The sequence below is a fragment of the Haplochromis burtoni genome, unplaced genomic scaffold (assembly GCF_018398535.1).
Source record: "Haplochromis burtoni strain Fernald_Lab_line unplaced genomic scaffold, NCSU_Asbu1 Contig_293, whole genome shotgun sequence".
In the NCBI taxonomy this organism is placed as follows: domain Eukaryota; kingdom Metazoa; phylum Chordata; class Actinopteri; order Cichliformes; family Cichlidae; genus Haplochromis; species Haplochromis burtoni.
The window spans coordinates 40,801-65,207 of NW_024582654.1; the positions used below are offsets into that span (position 1 = coordinate 40,801).

At 40.2% G+C, this 24,407-nt stretch overlaps 3 protein-coding genes across 4 annotated transcripts; all 3 read left to right on the forward strand.

Annotated features, from left to right (window-relative positions):
• The first annotated feature begins 1,710 nt into the window (after positions 1-1,710).
• On the forward strand, positions 1,711-13,461 carry susd1 (sushi domain containing 1). 2 transcript variants are annotated; one of them, XM_005940533.3, is made up of 13 exons: positions 1,711-3,029; positions 3,161-3,304; positions 5,257-5,412; positions 5,526-5,678; positions 6,625-6,804; positions 10,052-10,216; positions 11,882-11,976; positions 12,052-12,238; positions 12,396-12,489; positions 12,597-12,852; positions 12,932-12,971; positions 13,083-13,176; positions 13,327-13,461. In XM_005940533.3, the coding sequence occupies exons 1-13, from the start codon at positions 2,975-2,977 to the stop codon at positions 13,343-13,345; spliced, it is 1,638 nt and encodes a 545-aa protein (XP_005940595.1). In that variant the 5' UTR covers positions 1,711-2,974; the 3' UTR covers positions 13,346-13,461. The 2 variants fall into 2 exon arrangements, with proteins under 2 accessions (XP_005940595.1, XP_042083904.1); XM_042227970.1 differs by lacking the exons at positions 10,052-10,216; positions 11,882-11,976; positions 12,052-12,238; ... (3 more) ...; positions 13,083-13,176; positions 13,327-13,461 and adding exons at positions 7,719-7,898; positions 8,016-8,195; positions 8,704-8,883; positions 8,967-9,146; positions 9,304-9,736.
• A 1,686-nt stretch (positions 13,462-15,147) lies between these two features.
• Positions 15,148-19,023, forward strand: zbtb26 (zinc finger and BTB domain containing 26). Its single transcript, XM_005940535.3, has 2 exons — positions 15,148-15,772; positions 17,055-19,023. The coding sequence occupies exon 2, from the start codon at positions 17,078-17,080 to the stop codon at positions 18,401-18,403; it is 1,326 nt and encodes a 441-aa protein (XP_005940597.1). The 5' UTR covers positions 15,148-15,772; positions 17,055-17,077; the 3' UTR covers positions 18,404-19,023.
• Positions 19,024-19,788: 765 nt separating this feature from the next.
• Positions 19,789-23,912, forward strand: p2rx4b (purinergic receptor P2X, ligand-gated ion channel, 4b). The gene is made up of 12 exons (XM_005940534.3): positions 19,789-20,545; positions 20,668-20,815; positions 20,935-21,006; positions 21,469-21,541; positions 21,630-21,726; positions 21,810-21,890; positions 21,999-22,140; positions 22,974-23,110; positions 23,201-23,294; positions 23,387-23,452; positions 23,534-23,638; positions 23,734-23,912. The coding sequence occupies exons 1-12, from the start codon at positions 20,331-20,333 to the stop codon at positions 23,764-23,766; spliced, it is 1,263 nt and encodes a 420-aa protein (XP_005940596.1). The 5' UTR covers positions 19,789-20,330; the 3' UTR covers positions 23,767-23,912.
• Positions 23,913-24,407: the final 495 nt, after the last annotated feature.

The following is a 24,407-nucleotide window of genomic DNA, read 5'->3' on the forward strand; positions in this document are numbered from 1 at the left end:
ATGTCCCAGTTTCATTTTGTCCATTTGAGATAACGCCACCTTTAATAATTGTAACAGCAGTGCACAAAGATCACAATGACTTATCATGCAGAGAAAGTCTTAGGTTTAGGTTGCCCTGGATCCTGTTTTACAAATAGATCCTCTTTTTAACTGCATTGTTCCCTCACCAACTTCTCTGGCTATTACACTACGTTTTTGTGTGTGATAATGCAGGAGCCAGTGCATTCTGATCTGCTGTTTTTATTCAGCAGCTACCTGAAAGCACAAGGTATGCATGATGTCCAGTTGTGCTACTCTCACACCAGAACGGAGCTAGTGAGTGGTTATTTTCTGCTCTTGATGTGATTTATAGTGAGAGCCTGACTGATACAAACTTAAACGATCTCTAAAGAAGGACAAATTCAGACAGACTTGATTCTTTGAGACTGTCTGGAGTTCACCTTTGGGATTATTTTAAAGGTACAGTGTTTAAAACCTCACCACTAGATGTCAGTAAATTGCAGTCAACTGGATTATATTTTGTTACCCTTTCAATTCAAGTGCATAATCCTAGCTACAGTAGCTGCTGTAGAACAATCAGCTCTGGCCACTGTTTATCTGTAGTGAGTCTAGGCTGTCAATCCCCTGTTTATTTCAGTTCTCAATATGTATCGATGTCTATTTGCTTTGGAAGAGGCTGAAGACCTTTGTGAAAGGAGTCCAAAAAGAGTCGACGAGACAGCAATGCTAAATTCTGTCCTATGGCAGTATTTCTGAGGTGAGTTCTTGAGGATATCTTTAACTTTTCTGTCAGAAAGCACTGCTTTGAGCCTCTGTTAGGGTCTGCTCTCTCATACAATGTGAGAATGTAATCAAACTGTTTATCAGAGGAAAACTGTTTTTAGGGCACTTGCCCTAACATTAGCTGGTTTAGCTTATAATGTTAGTTTTTAACCAGCTGTTGTTGTTTAGCCAGCTTGTTATCAGCTGTCTGGAGACTTGAGAGTTTCAAGTCTAATCTGCTGATGATAAGGAATTACCAATATCAGGAATAAATTAGCATGTTTATGCACGTTTTCATGTGTAAGAGGCCTGTCTTCAGTTCAGGGGTCGAACACATGCTTGTCACATGATGAGTTTGAGGCTGAGAAAAGCTTGAAGTTGTAGTCTGCTTCTTTACATGGTTTATTGTTCGTTTGTGCATGTTTTATTGAGGAAGCTCAGTTTTAAAAGGAACTATTTGGATGTTTACATCATTTGAAACCTTGCTAAATACTGTTTTCCCCTCAGACCTGAGGGAACTTATGGAAAAGAAAGGAAAAACACTTGTTCATGTTTTACATATATTGTATGTCCCATAGACTTACATAAATATAATTGTTATTTATTCATAACGGTTGGACATTTTGCATTTATTTCATGCAATATAATTCTAAGGACCAAGTATAAAGAAGTATAAATTCAGTATTGTTTTGAGTAGTAAAAATGTGAAATGTCTTGATACGTGCTCAATCATCCAGGTAAGCAAATCCCAAAAAGTTTCCTATTGACACTTACCAGCCAGTGGACACTCTTTCAATGATGAGGATGTACACATCCTGAATGGGGAGGAAAGCTGGTTTGAGCACGAAGTCATGAGGCCATTTACGTGAAAAGGGAAAGACCATCTCTGAATCGAGGAGGGGGCCTAAAGGTACATCTTTTACCATCTTACAATGCTGTGATTAAAGCCATTCCCCAACTCTCTGTGAATGGTACTTCTGGCCACTGATCAATGGTTGTTGATCATTCGTCATGAGAATTTGCATATTAATGATCAAGGAACTGACCTCACAGCCCATTGTTCATTCAGTGGGCTGGTTTCAGTCACTGTAGAAATCTACTGTTTATAAGTTTGGGGAAACCTGAAGTCAGCTGAGACTGAAGAAGTCACTTGGATGAGTGACGAAACGTTTCTCCCACTGAAAACTCTACGTCCAGATGAACAGAATCAACCTTTTGGGGAAAATGTGAAATGTTTGAGGAGAAAATTATATAAACTGTGTATTTAAACAATCATGTACTATTGGATTGTAAGTTTATTCAGTTTTTTATTCATTTATTTTTTATTTTCTCTCTTTTCCACGTGATGTTACTCATTTGTTCAAAGGGGTCACTTCCTTGATGTTTGACTAAACTAATGGTTTTGTGATTACCCAGACCTGATGTGTGCTCACACAAACACACAGTTTTCACTTTGATCTTTAGTTTGGACAAAAATGTCTAAAACTGGCCCGTGAATATATAAACACACACACACAGACACACAGAGCGACAGCTATGAAGAGTTTAGCTTACTAATTTGAGTGACAGAAAACCCCAGTTAGGACCCTGCTGGGCAGAGAGATAGGAGCTCATCAGACTTATCTCCCCCTCCCACATCACCCACTGCAGACCCCTAGTTTCAACATAAATACAAAAACTTAAAACACCGCTTATATATTTATGGAGTTTAATCTAAGTGAGCCGTCACTTAGCATCGGGTAAACTGCACTTAACCTTCATGAATCCATAAGAGCTGTGTCAGTGGTTAACACCAAACTGGTGTAATGAGGAGTTTAATATGCACAAAACTAACTGTTACAAAGTGACACCATGTTTTTTAAGAGGAAATTCAGCAGGTTTATGGGGCCAAATATAGCTGTTATCAGCTCCCACAGCTGAGTGGGCAGTCCACTGTGAGTAGTGAACGTATCATCTGCAGATGCGAGTAGTAACTGAACATGCCAGACGATGACAGCTAAAACCACAAAACTGCTAGAGAACCATTGAGAAAAGGAGTTTCTTTCCCAGGGTGACCTCAGCTCACCCACTCACAATTCTGGTTATCAAATGCGCTCAGCTTAATAATGGTGCACAAGAAGGAAGTACATAAATAAAAATAAAAAAATAGAAAAAACGAAGATGAGGACGAAGAGGTTTTGTATCGGGTGAAGTCCACGGGGAGACTGGAAGGATGGATGAAGGAACCAAAAGCGTGATTGTGTTCTTTCTGCTCTTCGTTTTTTCAGGTGAGAATCCTGGTGACGTTTTTCTCCCCACAATTCTGATTTTATAATTACAACGTATGATATATATGACATAATGAACAACTTTAAGTATCAACATGATAATTGGAGAAGAGTCCTCTCTATCCTCTCAGGTAAGCCAGCAGAGGGTCAGAGTCTGTTGGATGTGTGCTCAACCTGCCATGCTAATGCCACGTGTGACGACAAGTCAGATGGCTCGGGCAAAGTTTGTAACTGCAAGTACGGCTTTGTTGGAAATGGAAGAACCTTCTGTCAAGGTAGGAAAAAAATAAATATCTGTACTGCTGCTCCAGTTAATATATTAAAAATTAATCAAGTAACTTTATGTAATGTAAAAGAGGCTGCTCATAGGGATAAACCCACAGCGAATCAGCATCCACTTGTACAGTTTTCCAAGACTCCAAACAGCTCTTTAACGACTTTATGCTAACTATTTTGGTTTCATCAAATTTATCGTTTTTTACCGCCAACATCAGGATCATTTCTAGCAACAGCAGTGATCTGTTAGCACTCTGCTGCTGCACAGCAATCAAACAGTATGTAACCAAACAGCCCACAGACTAAAACATTACACGTATCTACCTGTTGTACAGTTTTCACACGAGCATCTCCACTGTCAGCATCTTGGCAGTAAAATGAGGGATGTGAGGAGAAGAGGCGGTCTGATTGACAAAGTGTTAGCCAAAGTTTTATATCACAGGCAATCATTTTAAAACGGAGTATGACCAACTAGTTTTTACAGAGTTTAACGTGTTTATAGAGGTCACATCAGAAAGACTTCAATAGGTCTGGAAGTTACATGAGTTAAGGCAAAGTTTCATTGGCTTTATTTTCCTAGCCTGAAGCTATAACCATGTTTTATGCTGGCTATGCCACAGGCGAGGTTAGTAAGCTGGTGAGCATGATGGAGTATTTAGATGCTCACAAGCTACAAATATAGCTCCAAATGTTGCTTTACTCAGTATGTTAACAACCCCTTGCTTCCTGACACTTGAAGGTATATCTTATTATAGTTTCTATCCAAGAGGCCAAAACTAGACAGAGTCTAATCCATACTCACAGCTTTATGAGGTTGTACCTATATGGACTATTCTTGGGTAATGGTGATTTGAGCTAAATGCTAATCTGAACTGGCTAATACTCGCAGTGATCCTAATTTAGCATGTTAGCATCATATTACATTTGATTATTAGCAAAAAAAACACAAAATGCTGCTAATGCTGAGGGGTATGGAAATGGTTTAGTTACTATCCAAGAGGCCAAAACTAGACACAGCTAAATCCATACTCACAGCTCTATGAGGTTGTACCTATATGGGTTGTTCTTGGGTAAAGGTGATTTGAGCTAAATGCTAATTAGAACTGACTAATACTCGCAGTGATGTTAATTTAGCATGTTAGCATCATATTACATTTAATAATTAGCAAAAACACAAAATGCAACTAATGCTGAGGGGTATGGAAATGGTTTAGCAAGTTTAATAAAGGCGTGAATAAGTAAGAAGTATAAAAAAAATAATTACAGAGTTGTATTAATACAAAAGGAATGAGTATTCGGGCCAGATTAAAAAAACATTTTTTTTTTAAATAGATTAAAGTCCAAATACTATTTTGAGAAAAAAGTTGAAATGTGGAGTCATATGAACTTGGAAGAGTTGGCCGGATTTTGTACAAAAAATAAACTGGCTGGCAGTGGACAGATACAAGGAAACTGATGGTTACACCCTCATGCAATAAAGAGGATTTATGTTGTATCAGACAACCTGATCTTCTGATACAGCCTGCATCCTCTTTGCTCCACAGAGGTGTAACCACTGATATCCTCACATCTGTCCATTGCAGCTATTTCCTTTTGCACAGATGCAGTAAGATTCCAAGATTGTTTTTCCTTCTGAACAGATGTAGTTTTCTGCACCATCTCTTAAAAATCCTCGACAGAAGTATTTTGTAGAGGGTCAATACTAATTTCATTAGGGAGATTTGAAACAACAACTTATTTATTAAAATACTTAAAAAATTCTTTTTTAGTTTATTCTTTTAAAAAATATATATTTTAACCATAATACTCTATCATGCAGTTACTTATCTCACATTATTTGGGTTTATGAAAATGTCTATAAACTCTAATGGTAATTATTCCCATGGACCTTTTCCACACCTTTGACTTGCAGAAAAAAAATTCTTATTGATCGTTTTCTTTGTTTCTCCAGACAAAGATGAGTGTCAGATAGGATCCAGTAAGATCTGTGGCCAGCACACCACTTGTCACAACACTTTTGGCAGCTACTACTGTACTTGTCTGGCCGGCTACAGCCCTTCTAACAACATGGCTGTTTTCATCCCAAATGATGGCACCCACTGCCAGGGTGAGTTTGCGCTGTACCCAGGGTTTTTTAAGCAACACCTATGATATTAGAAATACATTATTAAATGAGCAAATTTTAAGCCACATGTTCATCATATCTCTTTGGCTGTGCAGACATTGATGAGTGCGGGATCACAGGGCAGTGTGGAGAGGGAGCTCAATGCAGGAATCTTGAGGGCAGCTTTGACTGCAGCTGCCAGGTTGGATACAAAATCCACAATGGAGTAGAACCCTTTAACCCACTGAGAGACAAAGCTTCCTGCAAAGGTGTGCTCATATGTATTTATAGGACATTTTGTCACTCATCTAGAGTTCTGGTGTAATGTCAAAAATATATGGCTCTCGGTTTGGCTCTGCCACACTACTATCTGGTTACTATTATAATGAAGGCTAATGTGAAGGTTCTCAGTCATCCAGGTCATGGTAGTCTAAGGTGCTTGGACAGAAAAGTGTCTGGACTTCTTTAAGTTTCTTGAAGACATTTCATCTCATCCAAGAAGCTTCTTCAGTTCTAAGAGCAATTGGTGGAGACTCCCAGATTTTTAAGCCCTTTTGGGAGTGTCCCAAAGAGGGCCCAGGGCCCCTAATCACACAAGCCAAGGTGTGAAAATGGGTGTGGGTCACAATCAGCCAAGGTTTCCAGTGAACCCATTGTGAAACCTAACCCTACCCTGTCATGTGATTTATTGAGAACAAATGACCCAGGATGTGAGTGGGCGTTAAGTCGTCTGAGAAGGGATCTCACAACTGGATTATAGATGACAGACAGTTGGTGTTGTAAGCCCCGCCCTCTGTTCAAAGATGGTTGTTCACAGTGGACATAGACGGCTTCTTTCACTCCTCTTTCAAACCATCTGTCTTCTCTGTCCAAAATGTGAACACTGACATCCTCGAAAGAGTGACCTTTGACCTTTAGATGCAAACGTACAGCTGAGTCTTGACCTGTCGAGGTTGCTCTATGTTGTGCCATGCGTTTATGAAGTTGCTGGCCCAAGGTGTTTGGAAATGTTGTAGGTGTTGTGAGGTAAGATGGCTGAAGAAGCCTCTCAGATGAGAAATGAAACATCGTCAGGACACTTAAAGAAGTCCAGACGCTTTTCTTACCAAGCTCCTTAGACAATGACAGTCAATCTTGAATTAAATCCATGCAACCAGTTGCTGTAAAGAAAAGCTGGATGTAAACCTAAGTTGTGTATAATCCTGTCCTGCTCAGTTGTTAACTGTGGCCCACCTGCACTACTGGAGGACACGGTGCTAGTGTCAGTCACAGGAACTACGTACAGCAGCGTGGCCACATTCATCTGCGATGAAGGCTTTGTGTGGAGGAGGGGAGACAACAGCTCTGTGTGTGGTGCTGAGGGGCTGTGGAGCAAACCTGACATGGTCTGTGAAGGTAATGAAACTCTTTGGTGCTTGTAGCTGTTGTGATGTTCGGCTCTGCTTAACATTATGTGTTTTAAAATGCATTCACTGATATTTTCATGCTAACACTGGAGACAACACTGTGAATCTCAAGGTGATTATCTGCCAAATTTTTACTTATTCAGAGGATTTCAGGATCATTAAGCTCATTACTCTTTTGTTTGGGACACTTTTGATGAGGTACCCATTTGAAAATTCATCATTAAAGGTCCTTATTGTACATTTGTATGTTGACCCTATCAGAATTAACAATGACTTTTTACAGATGTGAAGAAACAAGCGCTATAACTTTATTTCCACAGCATCTATGAAATGTGCGAGATATGAACTGAAGCTGAACGAGAGCCGCACGTGATACCAATCGGTACCACAAGATACATTTGAATGTAACCTTTATTTTCCAGGCTAGTCATTCAAGAGACACAAAAGCAAAGCCTGATGAGGAAATCGAGAGATTAGAAACAGCAGCACATATCAGAAAATATCTGAACACATCCACTGGTGAAATGCTGCCCCCTGGTGCTGAATGTTTTGTTAAATTCCATAAACAGAAATGACTAAAACCTTAAAGTCATGTGTCACATTGGAGAGTGTATTAATGCTGATTTTCTTCCTAATATGCTTATAAACCTAAAAAATGTTTAGTTTAGGTTTTTTTTGCTGAAACAAGTTACTCTAATACTTGTTAAGAGTATTAATGCATTATTTTTACTAATGTAAAAACTTGCTTAATAATAATAATAATAATAATATTTGCATGTTTTTTCCAACATCCAGAGAGTTTTAGCCAGTGACAGGATTGTTTATGAAATGGATCAGTTTGAGTTGTTGGAGATTTTCAGGTGAAAACATTTTCACGCAGCATGTCACTACTTTGGCTCCCAGAGGTTGACTGTGGTTCTCCACCTGCCGTCCCTCACTCACGCTTGCTGTGGAATAAAAGCACAAGGATGGGCACTGAAGTGGTTTATCAGTGTAACTCTGGATATCATAATGTTGGAAAAGGAAATGTCTCCATCTGCACTGCAGCTGGACAGTGGGCGGGTCCATCTGTGCTCTGCCGAGGTACTGTCACTGTACTTTCATGCTGATGAGGACTATTTCTAATCGAAAATGATTGACTGACCGAATTAATCTGAATCCTTTGTGTTACGTTGTTGTGGTGATTGTCGTTCCTTGTAGAGATCTTGTGTGGAAATCCTCCTGTAATTGAATTCACTGGGCAGGTGTGGAGTTATAACTCCACCCCTGGCAGCACTGTGCTCTATTTCTGTAAAGACGGCTTTTATAACAAAGGAGGAAATAATGTATCCACCTGTCAGGAAAATGGTCATTGGACATCCCCAACTTTGTCATGCCAAGGTAATCAAACAATGGATTGTTTTCTAATGAAAAAAAGACAGGCATTAAATTATTAAATTCAATTCAATTTTATATAGCGCCGAAAAAACAACTGTCACCTCAAGGCACTTTATATTAACCACATGGTGACAGTGGGAAAGAAAAACCCTCTTTCAACAGGTAGAAGCCTCTGATGGAACCAGGCTAAGAGGAGGAAGACGGGAAAACATCATAAGGACTTTTAAAAAAAAACCCAAATAAATAAATAAAGGTTTAATGTAGAGATTTAATGAGATAATTCAAGATTAAAGAGATTTTTTAAAGGTGGCACTCAGTAAATTGTCAATTTCAAAAAGTCACTTGATTTTAAGACCCGGTCGGTCCCCTTTGATTATACCTGTTTCTCTTGCTATGACAAACTAAACTATATTGTTCAATATCTTATTACGAAGTAAATTAAAATGTCTTGTGCTTTCAGTTGTTTTTATAATCCTCCATAACTCCCCTTGTGTATCATTTCCCATCATAGAGATATTATGTGGGAATCCTCCAAATCTGCCTCACACTGGACAAGTGTGGAAAGGTAGCTCCACCCCAGGAAGCACTGTAATTTACTACTGTAAAAAAGAATTTTATCACAGTGACGGAAACAATGTTTCAGTGTGCACAATTAATGGTTACTGGACAAAACCAGATATCTCATGCAAAGGTAACATCTTTCTTCTGGCGCTCTCGAGACACAAATAACTGTTTATTTTCTTCTGTTAAATGATAGATTTTTTTCATCTGTAGAAGTTGACTGTGGCAAGCCCCCACTCATCCCTAATTCAGTCATGCACTGGGATAAAATTTCCACTGTGGGCTCAAAGGTTATTTATCAGTGTAAACCTGGATATCTCAGTGCTGGAACAGGGAATGTATCTGTTTGTAGTGCCAGTGGAAAATGGGATGGAGCACCGATCCTTTGTCAAGGTGACATTTAGCTATAAACTTGTGTGTTAATTACTGTAAAGTCATTTTAAACCACTGTGCAGTTTAACCATACACAATTCAAAACTCACTGAAGCATTGCTGACAACATACATCTAGCTATTATCACCCACAATGACCAGCTTTCTTTTTGTTGTAGAAATCAACTGTTGGGAGCCTGTTTTAAAACCCAATGCTAAAATGTTATGGGATGGCACATCACGCATTGGTAGTGTGGTTTATTACCAGTGTGCAGAGGGATATTACACCAGGAGCCTGAGAAACTACTCAGTATGTGGAGAAAACGGACTATGGGAGGATATTGATCTGTGGTGTGAAGGTGCAGATTATTACGTAATGCATGTTCAGGGGCTGTTGTTGTCGTTGTTATGGGAAAAAAGGCATGTTTGATGGAGGATTGGACAGTGTGTCTGTCTTGTTGCATTTCTTTATAGCCCACAGTCTGTGCTCATTCATGTCTGTGTGTCAGACAGAAATAAGCTGTGGTCCCCCAGTAGCCCTCCCCCACGCTAACCTCCTGTGGGGCCACAACAGCACACCAGGCAGCACTGTGCTGTATGAGTGTATGGAAGGATTTTACCAGGAGAGTGGGAATAATATGTCAACATGTTCACTATCAGGAGAGTGGGGGGAAGTATCTATAAAGTGCAAAGGTAGAGTAACGATCTCTCTGTATCTGTTCAGCAGTGGGAGCATGATTATTTCTGATTATTAGCATGCTGTTTATGTGTTTGCATGCTTATTAATTTGTTTGTCCCTGCATGCTCTGTGGGTCTTAATATTTTTCTTTATTTCTAGGATTTTGGTTTCCTTTAGGTGCATGCTGAAAAAACAATGAATAGCACTATTTCTGAGTCATTAAACAATTCACTCTTGCTATTTTCCAGCTAAATGTGGCCCAGCTCCTTTTCTTGCCAACTCAGAGGTCGTGTGGCATAATAGAAGTGTTGTGATCCACCGCTGCGTGGCAGGATATCACAGCTGGAGGGGAAGCAACGTCTCTGTGTGCGGGAGCTCCGGGGAGTGGCAGAAAGCTACTCTGAGATGCATAGGTAAGTGTCAGCATCCAGTTAAAGCCACAGTTCTCATTGTTTCATTACAGGCATCTGGAGGAGATTCCAATTGTTTAACTTGTATTTAGTAGCTTTTCAGTGCATCTTTCATTATGGCCCAAAGAGATTCTGATGCAAGTTAACAAGGCTGAAAAGCCCCCAAAAAGGAAAACCTTTCAGAATAGCCAGATCAACAACCGGTATTGGTAAAACAGATTACTGGCCTTCAGAATACTCAGTATTCTTAAAAAGAAGGACTGTGCTGGCCAAAAGGCCTGAAAGACTGCAGAAGACAACTAAAGTGGCTGACTGCATAATTTTCATTACATCTAGCCAACATAAGAACATTCTTGATGAGGTAGGTGAATGATTGTTAAAGTCTGCAACCAAGAAATTCTTTCATGGATGGAAATATAGTGTGTTTACAACAAGGTGCAAACCACTGGTTACACTCAAGAACAAGAAGGCCAGATTAGTCCTTGTCTGATAAAATAAAATAGAGGTTGATCGGTTCTGGCAAAGATTCTTTTGATGCAAGAAAGAGATTAAATTGTACCATAATGATGGCAAGAGAAAAGAAGGGAAGAGAATGAAAGGAACTGCTCATGTTCCAAAGCACAGCACACCATCTGTTAAACACGACAGAGCCAATGCTTTAGCATGGGATGGCTGCCAGTGGAATCAGGTCTTTAGTGTATGATTGATGACGTGACTGTTGATAAAAGTAGCAGGATGAATTCTAAAGTGTACAAGGCGCTACTCTCTACTCAGATTCAGCCACATGCTGCACAACAGACTGGATCGTGCTTCACAGTACATGTGGATAATGACCTAAAGCGTAGCTTTATGTTGCAAAGAAATGGGATATTCTTCAGTGGCCAAGTAAATCAGCTGATCTCAGTCCAATGGAGCATGGTTTTTATTAACTGAAGACAGAACTGATGGAAGAGTGCAGTATAATTGTCATAAGCTTTGTGGATTGTTGCTTTTTACAGAATCAAAGACAGGAGGCAGAGAGAAAACTCAGTGTAAGCTTTGATTTTGATTTCCCAGGTGTTAAACAAAGTTCAGAGTCCACAGAGCAGTTTACAGAAAACTAGGAATCCATAGATCAGGAAATACTAAGAATTCCAAACACAAGCAAACTCAGCACTAGATGATCCACAGTTAGAGGGATGACTTGACAAAGGACAAGGAGAAGCTGAAACAATAAATACAAGAGTTGGTGGGGGAAAGGAAACACAGCTGAAAATAATGACGGAAGATGAGAAAAGGGAAGTAAAATAAAACAGGAAGTAATTACTCAGAGACAAAAGACTAACATAATACGACACAATAGAAAGAATAAGAAAATAAGTGACTGTGCCAAATAACCCTAAAGCAGAATATTAATGAAATAATCATTAACCAAAACAAATAATTGAGGCTCAGGATACTAAGAAATGTGATCATCAACCACAATCAAACTAAGAACCAAATGGAACATTAAATAATAAACAAGAATTACATCCACAAATTAAACACTGGTTCTGAAACCCAGGACCATAACGATAATAATACAGTACAACAACTGCATGACTGTCCATGACCAGCCTGTAGTGGGTAAATACTGTGGTTGACATGTTCATTATATCCCACAAAATGCTTTTTTTTTTTCATCCACAGAAATCAAACCACCTATCAATCACCTGCTTATTTTTAATGAAAGCTGCCTGCAGTGGAAAGCAGAAAAGTACGAGGAGGACACAGAGGTTTACAAGGTCAGATAAAACATCACCTACCTTCTTTAGCAACCAGGACTTTTCTCCATGACACATTTGGTTTAAACTTTCTAGGTGACTTACACTGGATCCAGGGACTACCAGAGATCCTTTTATGACAAAAGGAAGAGATTTCTGAGCTCCAAAGCAGACCAGCTGAAGCTCTGCCTTGGCTTGCTTCCAGTCACAAACTATAGCATCACCATCACTGCAACATCTGCCAAGTTCACAGCCTCTGTCACCACAAACACCAGTCTACCAGGTAGCAATTTAACCTCAACTCTGCTGTAGTCTGATAAAATTATTTCCAATCAATGTACCAAATATATTTCATAAATAAATAAAAGTATTGTGCATTTTATTCCCTTTGTTCCCTTTATACTAAGCAAAATACTTTATAATATGATCTTAATCAATAGTACCTCCAGGACCAGTTGTCTACTACAGGGAATTTGACACTCCTCTACCAACGTTGAGTCTGCGCAGATCACCCAACACACTGGACTTAATAAGGTATCAGCATGGCAAGGGGAAAGATATCTGATATCTCTGAATCCTTTCCAAAGAAAATCATGAAATGTTGCATGTTAGAGTTAATTATTTTGTCTTTTTTCTCCCAGTTTGTACCAAGTGTTTGTGCTTCCTGTAGAGGGGTTTATGATGTTTAACTGTTCCTCTCCTGCAATCGCGCCGCCTTTGAGCACACTTAAGTCACCAGCGGAGTACATCACTGCTCAGTTTGAAGTCCATCGTGTTGGAACAGAGATGAATCTTACTATAGGAGATGGGCTGCTCTATGGTGGCTTTTATAATGCACCACTGGAGAGTGGCAAGAACTATTATATCATTTTACGGGCTGTCAGTCAGTGGAAATCGGTGAGTGCAGCTATTCTATGGTTAAAAAGTAATGACTGAATATGTTCGACGGACTTTAGCTGCATGTCTTCTCTCCTAGGCCTTAAAAAGTTCCTGTGTCCTGTGGGCTAAAGTAACAGGTAATGCACTGTGAAGCAGTCAGCAAGATCATTTTATCCACCATTATGACACTCTCAATTTACCCCAGTTTCCAAAGTGTCACTTAGTCACAGAGACTTTCTTCATTCCAGCTACATCGTACGCTCTGAGGGTTTCATCGCTGTCTGCTGTAGCTACCATAGGGCTGGTTGCCGTGGTTATTTGGGGAGGCTACAGTATCCACTGGTATGGAAGATGGCACACACTTCATTACATTTCATTTTCACACTATTAACATAATTTCATGTCTAAGTAGACACACTGATCCATCAGTATATTAGTACAATGATCTATAGTTGTAGTTATAGCGTAACGTCCCTCTGTCCTTGTTTCCAGGTGTTTCAAGAAGACATGATGCTCCTGAGTGCTGACGTGCTCTAATACTGTCCTGAGTTTCTAGCAGTACATTTTGTAAATAGTTATTATTTTATATTAAATATTATCACCATATTAAACTTATTAAAATCATTTTTTGACACAGACTCACATTGTGGTTATTGGGTGTGCAGAGGTCCTCTCTTCTGTTCCAGGGTCTCAGGGTCAGTTTATGATACTAAAGTCCTTTAAGAAGCAAGTCTTTCCTGTCTGCAGAGCACATTAAAATGTGTCAGAGCACTCATCAGGACACAGAAAGTGTGTGAGCAGAATGTCTCTCTCAACTTCTGGAAGACTATGTCTGGGTCAATGGTGTGATGAAGAAGAGACTTGGCTTCCACACGTTGACCTGATGTTTGCTGGTCATCAGTGAAACCAAACATCCTTGGTGATGTGGGCCCTCTTAGTTCTACTCTGTTTTGTGATGCAGTCGTGGTTTTGGATTAACATTGCACAGTTTTGACACATCACTCAAGAAATGCTCTGAATGTCATAGAAATGCTCGTAGAGAAAGAAAGAAAGTGCAGACAATGTAAAGTGTATATAAATATATATATACCCCTCACACTTTGAAAGTCTTATCTCACACTACAGCTGCAGTGCAAACTCACATATCCCTTTTTGGAGTAAAGATCCTTCAAAGATGGGAAGAGTGACACGATTCCAAGTGCATGAAACTCCTTTGTCGCTTTAGTTAGAGTTCTCCTGCAAAAGCAGAAGTGTTGTTTGTGATGAGATTCTTACCAGTTTGAAAAATGAATGGAATAAACATCATGCCTCTTACCCTTCCTTTTCATGCATGTGAGCTACAATGATCTTCACCATTAATCGCCTGGTGGAATCTTTCAAACTCCCAGTTTATTCATACTCATGGATGACAGTCACCCCTGCTGGTTTGGAAGTTGGAATCTGCGCCACTGTCTAAATAAATTTGATACAAACCACAAAACAACTGACCAAAAAGGGAGGCAATTTTAACCCAAACAACTATTTGTTTTCCTCTAATCTGTTTTATCTTCGTGTTTAAGCTTTTTCAAGTAATGGTCACTAAAGAGCCAAGTGTGAGCCTATTAAGTAATGTATCAGAATCAGAATACTTTATTGATCCCTAGGGGAAATTATTTTGGTTACAGTGCTCCAGTTCAAACAGTAACAAAGACAGACAGTACAAAAAGTAAGGAATAGCACAATACATACAATATATACATGCATATATATATATACATATAAGTTACTTATTGATAAATAGCTGAATAAGAAAGAGCATGTGCAAAAAGGGTGTAGCTATTGCAGTAAGTGTAAGTGCAATATGTATGTATCTACATTTCTTGCATGTATGCTGTCCAATAGAGGCTGAACCATTTGACATCCAGCATCGCTTGTGTCACTGCTCTGAATGCTGGTGGTTGACACAGACAACATATCTGTTAGACTTGGAGAGGAGGGCTCTTCCAGATGTTGCTGCAGGACAGTCAAATATGAGGATCACAAATAAAAATATTAGAATATAAGGCATATACAATCAAAAATCAACCAAAACAAAACTACCATTTATGAAACTTTTTGTCTAAAAAGTTTACTTTTTGGACTACACCATTATGAATGATCCCATAGTTCATTTCTATCTCAAAAATCCTATTCATCATCCTAGTCCATATTTTTTTGTGCATGTCATTATTGATCACTAAAGAGTTATGACGTATCATAATTTTATGATATTCATAAAAATTATAACTGTCATAGACACATATTGCTTCCCAAGTCCTTTGACAGGGGTCCATAAATCACTGGTTTGACATAGTGGTCTTTGTGTGTATAGGATCACAAGTCAAAGCTGTCAAAATTCTTCCATAGATTTCAATTCAAGATTCAACTACCAGCTCGCTTTAGTCTAGACTTGCAAAAGAAGTGTATAACCTTTCAGATCACCTTCTCACCTTGAGCTTATTCTATGGCTGTGAGCACTTGAAATCATTCACCTGCAAACCACTAAATTATGATAATAATAGATTATCTGTCAGAAACCTAAAAAAAAAAAATGCTGCCACAAGAAATACTGAAATATTACGTTATTTTACAAAGGTTACTCTTGGGACCTTCAGCAGAGACTGAACCTGATGACAGATCTGATGGAGCCTGGAAGCTAAAAAAAATCTGTCCACACCAATTATATGATCTCGAAAGGAGAAAAAGATGGCGTATTAACGATGGGGCTGGAATACTACCACTAAACAGTATAATGGGGCATATTTGAATGTGGAACGCGTTTCCAGAGACAAGCCGAGAGATGTGTGTACTGGGCCTTTAAAGGTGTTTTGCATCCGGAGCAGCTCCCTCATATCCCCCAGACAGGCCAACGTCTCACCTACAGCATCACAAACCAGTTTGTTTACAAGGGCTTAAGCAGGTACGCAACACTCAGTACTGCGAGGAAAAAGTGAAAGTGCCGTTTTAGAGCTCGTTATAAAGCAACAGTGAAGCATGTTATAGGACAGCCTGGGCGGCTGGCTGAACAGTGAGGAGTAGGCCGAGGGGACACATAGAGCTGTGTGATTGATGCCATTTAGCAACAGTACAGCTAACGTTAGCCATGGACGTGTTATACCAGATTAATGTATTTTTTTAGGGGGGGGGGGGGTGTTTACTCAGGTTTACTCTAAATAAAGGCCAGTCTTTAACCTTGCGTTAGCTGGGCGCTACGCTAATATACTCAGACAACAATAGTCAAGTTGCAGTGTTCGCTTAAAACAGACCGATAATTTCATATTGTCTTGTTTATCGGTACATTCTGGCAATATTGTATCATTAATACACCCACATTTCCTTTTAATGCGTTTCTGAGTAAGGCTGTAATGGCTATTCAACACTTTCATATTTAATTTAAATATTGCTCGTCAATGATGTTACCGCTGTGAAAAGCAGTTATAGTAGCAGCCGATTTAAATTAGCATTTTTTTGTTGTCTTATGTCACACTGGTCAACGCCGAATTAAAGCGTGGACAGTCATTTTCAATAGGACATTGAAAGATAACCGCTAACTAAGAAACTTTTGAAAGCGATAGCCTTGTAATTATTAAATTGACCGGTTTGTGAATCGAGTCTGGCCTCGCGCTCTCCAGGCAGCACACGCAAGGTTGATTGTTGTGGTTATAATTGGTATGGCTGTAATTGACACAGGTGACGTTAACTATATAAACTATATAGTGGGCGGGTACATACACACACACATATATATGCATGTGTCTGTGTATTTATTTTATTTTTTAATTTTTTTTAAACAAAATCTTTAAAATGTTTACATCCAGGTAAAACCGCCTGCCACCTAAAGTTAAAAATTTTAATCGGTGTCCAGATAGTGCGTGACCTTAGAACAAGGGTGGGGGAACTCCAGGCCTCAAGGGCCAGCGTCCTGAAGGATTTAGATGTTTCCTTCATCCAACACAGCTGATTTAAATGGCTGAATTACCTCCTCAACATGTCTTGAAGTTCTCCAGAGGCCTGGAAATGAACTAATCATTTTATTCAGGTGTGTTGACCCAGGGTGATATCTAAAACCTGCAGGACACTGGCCCTTGAGGCTTGGAGTCCCCCACCCCTGCCTTAGAACTAGACTTGATTCGCAAAATTTATAGTAGCCTATTCCTAGGAGAGATATTCAGTCTTTGTATTTTCATGTTGGTCTACTACAGCTGCTGTGGTCCCCTGGTTCACTATGGCCCAGAATCAAGTGATTCTGCAGTTCCGCTTCGCCACATTTGGAGACTCCATGCTACAGAAGATGAACCTTCTGAGACACCAGAGGCGCTTCTGCGATGTTACTGTTCGCATCAACCAGCTGGAGGTCCCTGGTCACAAAGTGGTGTTTGCTGCTGGCTCCTCTTTCTTAAGGGACCAGTTCATCCTTCAGCAGGACTCCAGGGAGGTCCAGATCTCTATGATCCAGGAGGCAGAAGTTGGCCGACAGCTGCTGCTGTCCTGCTACACTGGCCAGCTGGAGTTTCCTGAGCTGGAGCTGGTGCATTACCTGACAGTGGCCAGCTTCCTCCAGATGGGCCACATTGTAGAGCAGTGCACTCAGGCCCTCAGCAAGTTCATCAAACCACAGGCTTCACGCCAGCTGGAAGTGGATGTAAAAATGCGGAGGGAGAAGAGGGAGGAGAGTTTATCCTCCCAGGCAAAGATAGAACAAGAGCGCTCTCAGGTGCAGACTGTCCATCAGGAGGAGGAGGAAGAGGAGGAGGAGGAGGAAGAGGAAGAGGTAGTGGAGCAGGTGGAGCAGGATAATAACGATGATGAAAGCGAAGATGATGATGTGATTATACAGCCCAAAAGCCCTGTCCAGATCTTGACCAGGCGTCCAAGGCAAGGCATAGTGGAGAGTGACATCACTATAGTAAAGGTGGAGTCTGTGTCTGATGTTGCAGAGAACTCCATCACCGGTCACTTCTCCACCAACCCTCCTGCAGAGCTCCACTCCCCTGAGCCCCAGCACTCGCTCATTAATTCCACCGTTGACAGCCGCAGCAGTGAGATGGCGGTTCCGCCTGGCGTGACGGGATACCCACTTAGCCCTCCTCCTTCATCTCCACCTGCAGAGAAACACATCGGACACCAGAGGAACTACGACAAGCCTCTCCAGTGGTACCACCAGTGCCCCAAGTGCGCCCGAGTCTTCCGCCAACTCGAGAACTACGCCAACCACCTCAAGATGCACAAGCTCTTCATGTGCCTGCTGTGCGGCAAGACCTTCACGCAAAAGGGCAACCTGCACCGGCACATGCGCGTTCACGCCGGCATCAAACCCTTCCAGTGTAAGATCTGCGGTAAGACTTTCACCCAGAAGTGCTCGTTGTTGGATCATCTAAATCTGCACAGCGGAGATAAGCCGCATCGCTGTAACTACTGTGACATGGTGTTTGCTCACAAGCCAGTTCTCCGCAAGCACCTCAAACAAATCCACGGGAAGAACAGCTTCGATAATGCAAATGAAGGCAGCCTGCACGACGGCGGGGTGGACTTTGAATTCGGACGAATATGAGATCACTTTGGACTTACTGGCTGTGCTGTTTGAGAACACAGTAACAAAGGCGGCCACGTGAGTGAGACGTTCACTGACATGGATGATGGGTTACCTAAAGGATACAAACATGAACAAAGTTTTTCTGATCGGCACATCACTGTAGCTTCATTACTGTGGACTATTTGTCTTTCTTTTGTACAATACAGTGTAGATGCCTTCATCTCATACTTGAAAATTGAAAAACACTGAAACGCATCATAATGTTTGAACATCATTAGTTTTATTAATGCATTGCCATGTCTTTGTGTCTACCCTGTCCTTTAAAGAACTGCACAATGAACAGTATCCATTTTTATGTTGTTTATGTACACAATCTGCTGTATGATTACTTTTTAAACTGTATGACTATGGCAACGTGGACTTAGGAGAAACTTGAAAGAGTGGAGATGCAACATTATTTTACATAAGGCAAGCTATGTCATTTTGTCTTGGTGGCCAAAGTGTCTGTTAGCCTAAGGGGTCTTCTTTTTTTAATAGAATTTATATCTGAGGTACTATTGGACCAAAGTGACATTGTATCTGTCCTGTGTTCATGGAAGTCAATGTGAGTTACGAATAAAGAAATATTCTTAACTGTTGCTTTTGTTTTCTTACCGTTACTCATTGCTTCATCGTTCACGCACAACAGAAAATTCCCATGTTAGTGTCCAGTCTGTAGTAATGGCCAATGCCGTTCTCAGTGTGTGCTTGTTTTTACAATTTTTAGTCAGATCGAGTTGGCAGTATCTGAAAGTGGCATGGAAATTTCTGGTGAGTTGTTTCAACAAAGGGTTCTGTGTTTCCTGCACTTTCAGTATTTCCACATTTTGAAAGAAGATGCTGTACTCTTTTTAAAGAGAGGTTTCGCACCGCTTCACAAAATGGAATCAAATATTATGTCTAATTCTATGCTTTCAGTGTGTATCCGATGTTGAACAGCAGAGATGACAGTAAGAACCTGTTAGACCTCGTTTGCAGCCACGTCTTGCTCACTTTGGAATTGGTTTATTTAACAGATGGGTCCACATGATTCGTCATAAAGGTGAAGGTGCACGGTAAGGTGAAAGACCCCACAACATCTGAGAGAAGTCCCCAATCATAAGCTGACCCTTTATAAGCAAGCAATTGGCAACAGTGGGAAGGAAAACTTCTTCTCCTGACAGAACCAGGCTCGTGGATGGGCAGCCATTCTCCACAACCTGTTGAGGGTGAGAAAAGGGAGATGTGTTTATACAGTTACGAGTGACATTTATGAAAATGTGTTAAATTAACCACTGGCGACCTGTCAAGGGTGCACCCTGGTTCTCTCATTAAGACAGCTGGGATAGGCTCCACCCACCCCCCCAAACCCCATCCCCACCCACCGTGACCCTGACAAGGATAAGTGGAAGAGAATGGATGGGTGGATAGCATTACCTTTGAAAGAATAAAATAATATACAGTTAAAATGAATAGGCCTACTGTACCCAAGACTAGGTAGGCTTGCAAACCTTTAGCAGGACTGATATTTTCTCCAGTGTAGTTACTTATAGTTACTGCCTTTGTATATGTGTATTTATATTACTTAGATGTTGGCCCAACATTTATTCTTCAGAAGTAGAAAGGTGGCAGGAATAAATCCTTCTGTTTTCTTGAGCCAAGGCTGGCTGTTATTGCACTCGAGGCAGCCCTATGCTGGAGCGTTGTGTTTTTACCCAATATTTGTTTTGGCTTTCTACATCAAATAACCCAGTACAAGTAGTTAAATAATCGTATTTACAGCAATGTACTTAAACATGTCCAACAGTCTAATGTCAGCATAAAATAAGTTTACCATGACAGTATGTAAGTTGTCTAAACTGGAATTAGTGTAAAAACACTATGCTTAAAATTGTATTTGCCAAGCAGTAAATGTGATTTGAATATAATGAATTTGAATAAGGACGGCTTTGTCAAGTCGTCATTGTTTCACATATCTTCATTGGTTCGTGGTGTAGCCATGAGCAAGTCAGCAGGCTGCTGCAAGAGATTCCTGCACTATGCTTTTGACTACGAAACACCAAAAACGCTGGTTATTCCCAGCTTAGGTGTAGGATTTGTGTTCAGGTTCACCCAATTCTTGGTGGTGATGTATGTGGTTGGGTAAGTACCCAATAAAATCAGAGGAGGGGATTGATTGGTTGGGGATGTGGTAATATGTGGATTATGAAATGATGTTTTTGCTTGCACAGTTAAACTCAGACATTTCTGCAAACCTGCTGTAGGTATGTGTGTGTGGTGCAGAAGGCCTACCAGGATACAGATACTGTCATCAGCACCGTCACCACGAAAGTGAAAGGTTTCGCTTTCACCAACACATCTGACACGGAGCCTCGTTTTTGGGATGTGGCTGATTACATTATCCCTCCTCAGGTACTCAAACGTGCATTTTAGGATTTCTGTCATTTTATATGTGAGGGGGGAGAACAGCATAACAGGTTTTGGCTTTTTTCATTCCCTGGAAACTTTTTCCCTGCTCTACTTTCTGACAGAGTGATCATTCATTCTTTGTGCTGACGAATATGGTTGTGACCCCAAAACAAGTGCAGTCACATTGTCCCGAGGTGAGTCACTGCTGTTACAAAACAGATAACCAGAGCCAAGGGTCGGCCATGTCTTGCCAAACTCGCACAACCATTGATGAAGACCATTAGAGTGCCAAGTACATGGTGATTGTCCTGTATTAACAGCTTATTTTTTTCTATTACTACATTTCTCTGTGGCTATTGTTTTTCAGTTGAGGGAAATCATAAATATGATTATAAACCCTTTTAAAGTCAAGTGTATCATATTTCCTGTGAGTTTTTGAGACTTCTACACATCAGTGTCATTTTTTTTCCCCCCACGGCAAGTAAATTGCACAAAAATACCTGATGCAGCTAATATGGCACAAATTACAACTCATATAGCCAAATGGATACTTATCTAATTAAAAATTGTTTGAAGACTCAAGAAACTTCAGGCTTTAAAGAGTCCTAAATTTCGCCTTCAAATATAAACATTAACACTGGAGATTTTTCCTGCAGCTTCCAAGCCCATCAACTACTTGTGTGGATGACTGCAACTGTGTCGAGGGACGCAGTGATCCCCGGGGCAACGGTAGGCCTTCCTCCCTGATGATACAGCCCCTTTAATATTTGTGGCCTCACGCAGCAAAAACTCAGCGTGAAATTTATTTTCCACCCAGGTATACAGACGGGACTGTGTGAGAACTACTCCACCACTGCACGGACCTGTGAAGTGCTCTCATGGTGCCCACTTGAAATAGACACTAAGCTGCCTGAGTAAGAATATATTTACCATGTTAGAATATTTGTTACTAGTTCCAGGACTGTGGAGGCTTGATGTGTTGTTTCATGTCCCGCAGGCATGCGCTGCTGGTTGCAGCAGAAAACTTCACCGTGTTGATCAAAAACAGCATTACGTACCCAAAGTTCAACTTTCACAGGTCGGTGAACTGCATTTGAATGTAAGAGGGAGATCTGTAGATGCTTAAGCAAACATACAGAGTCACAGTTTTCCCCATTAAACCGGAGCCTTGTCCTCCTTCCTCCAGAAGAAACATACTGCCTCATGTGAACTCCTCATACCTGAAGAGGTGTGAATTCAGCCGTCTCACAGACCCACACTGTCCCATATTCAGACTCAAGCATATTGTCTCAGAGGCTGGGGAGGATTTTCAAGACATGGCTGTGAAGGTGAATCGAATGATCGTTGTCTTTCTGTACTGGAATTCATTGTTCAAGTTCCTGTATGGTCTTCCTCCAGTATATATGTCTCATAAGCAGGATGTGAGCCAGTACAGCCCTCAGGTTCCCTGGCTCCCGTCTGATAGTCACTCCCACAGTTAGTGTAATGTATGCATTTTTATGTTCTCTGTGGTCGCTCCAGATCACAAGGCAAAAACCTTTCTAGCTTCTGTGCTCTGTGCTGCGATTAAAGTCTACCATGGGAGCTGAGAACAGCTGGAAATGCTGAACTCTTAAAGCCATTTTTTGGCTTTCCATTAAGTGTGGTTGAGCACTATGTAGCTGTTTCACCTTCATTGTAGGATACATTGTTTTACATGGTTGTCTCTTTAAACTCTGAAAAGCGGGTATAAGTTAACATTTCATTCAGTATTGACATATTTGAACTTAATAATTATTGTCTTACTCTGTTTTCAATTGTAGTTGGTGTTTTCAACCAAATTTTAGGTCCTTACAGGTTCTTATCTATATATATTATGATCATGGTTGCCTAGCAATGGCCATTGAAGCTTTTTTTTTTTTTTTTTTGCATTTATGCTCCTACAATAAAACACATTTTACTATTTCAGTTTCATGGCCAAAAGCACAAGCAGTCATTAAAATACTGTGGCATAGGTGTGTACTAGTTTTATACCATTCTTTGTTATTGTTTTTTGTCCAAACACTACTTTTTGTAGTGACTATTATATTTTAATTGTTGTGTTTAATTACATCAGTACAGATCTAACCTAAATTTAAAGGTGCTAACTGAATAACCCTGAACTGAGTGATTTGTTTTACAGGGGGGTGTCCTTGGTATTCTTATTGACTGGAGCTGTGATTTGGACTGGTGGGCAGGGGAGTGTTTACCTAAATACAGCTTCCGGAGGCTGGACAACAAACATCCTGTCAACAATGTGGCCCCTGGTTACAACTTTAGGTGAAAAACTTTCTTTCTTTTTTTTAAACAGACAGGTACTGGTGAATGTATAAGGCTGAATAAAGAACTGCTAAAACTTCTGTCTTTTAGATTTGCTAAATACTACAAGACAGCAGATGGAGAGGAAACCAGAACGTTAATCAAAGCTTACGGGATCCGCTTCGACGTCATTGTGTTTGGAACTGTGAGGCCTGACTAATCTTGAAACAGCAATGATTTTATCAAGAACGGTCCGTGTTTTTACTTTAGTCTTATGGTAGTTTGGGGTTCTTACAGGCAGGAAGATTTTCCATCGTCCCAACCATAGTGAACTTGGGTGCAGCCTTGTCATTCCTCAGTTTGGTGAGAAGAGAAATGTTCAGACTAGCATCCGTATAAATGATGAAACACCAGATTTTAAATGTTTTGACTATTTTCGTTCAGGTGCCCGTGGTTGCTGACTGGTTTTTGGTGACTTGCTCAAGGAAACGAGATCTTTACAGCAGACACAAAACAACACATCTCACTGAAGATGCAGACAGTGCATCGGTAACTGACTTTTCTCCTTCACTTTCACTGATGATCTTAGTACTGACTAAGATCTTAAATGTCGGTCTGTTTGTTTGTGTTTTTTTGTAACACAGGTGTCAATGGGAACCACCTATGGAACCCAGTAGCAGGAACAACATTTTTCTACAGAGAAATTGGAACCCTCATGAAACGAGACATTAAAACATCATTTGAATATTTCACTAAAACCATTAAAATGTGATAATAAAAAGAAGGAGGATAAACAGTGATCGAGGAAGAACTCTGGCTTTTATTTAAGTAGCATCTACAAAACACTCACTAGTAAAGGTATAAATGTGTAATCTTCAAAATATAATTATAATACCAGCAGCAAAGATGGAGAATGAAAGGTTTCAGAATAAAATACAGCTCTGGGCTACTAATTACTGATCATTAATATGTTCTTTTACAGCTTGCAGAAATTATTTGATTTGATTTATTTGCACTTTTGAGTAGTTTCACCTAAAATAATGTATTATCAGTTACCAGGTAATTGTATTTGAGTATTCAATTGAGTCAAAAACATGTAGTTATGTGAAAATAAATGGAAGTGTCGTTACAGATTATTTGTATAATGTATTAGGACATGGAATCACCATCATTCATATGTGCAATAATGATTGCGGAGCATGGTGTATTTGATGAGCCAATTGTTTTTTCCTTTTGCCACGAATACATTTTTTAACACTTGAAGACACAACAGACAAACACTTGAATTTCCTGTCCCCCTATTCTTCTAGTCACATGA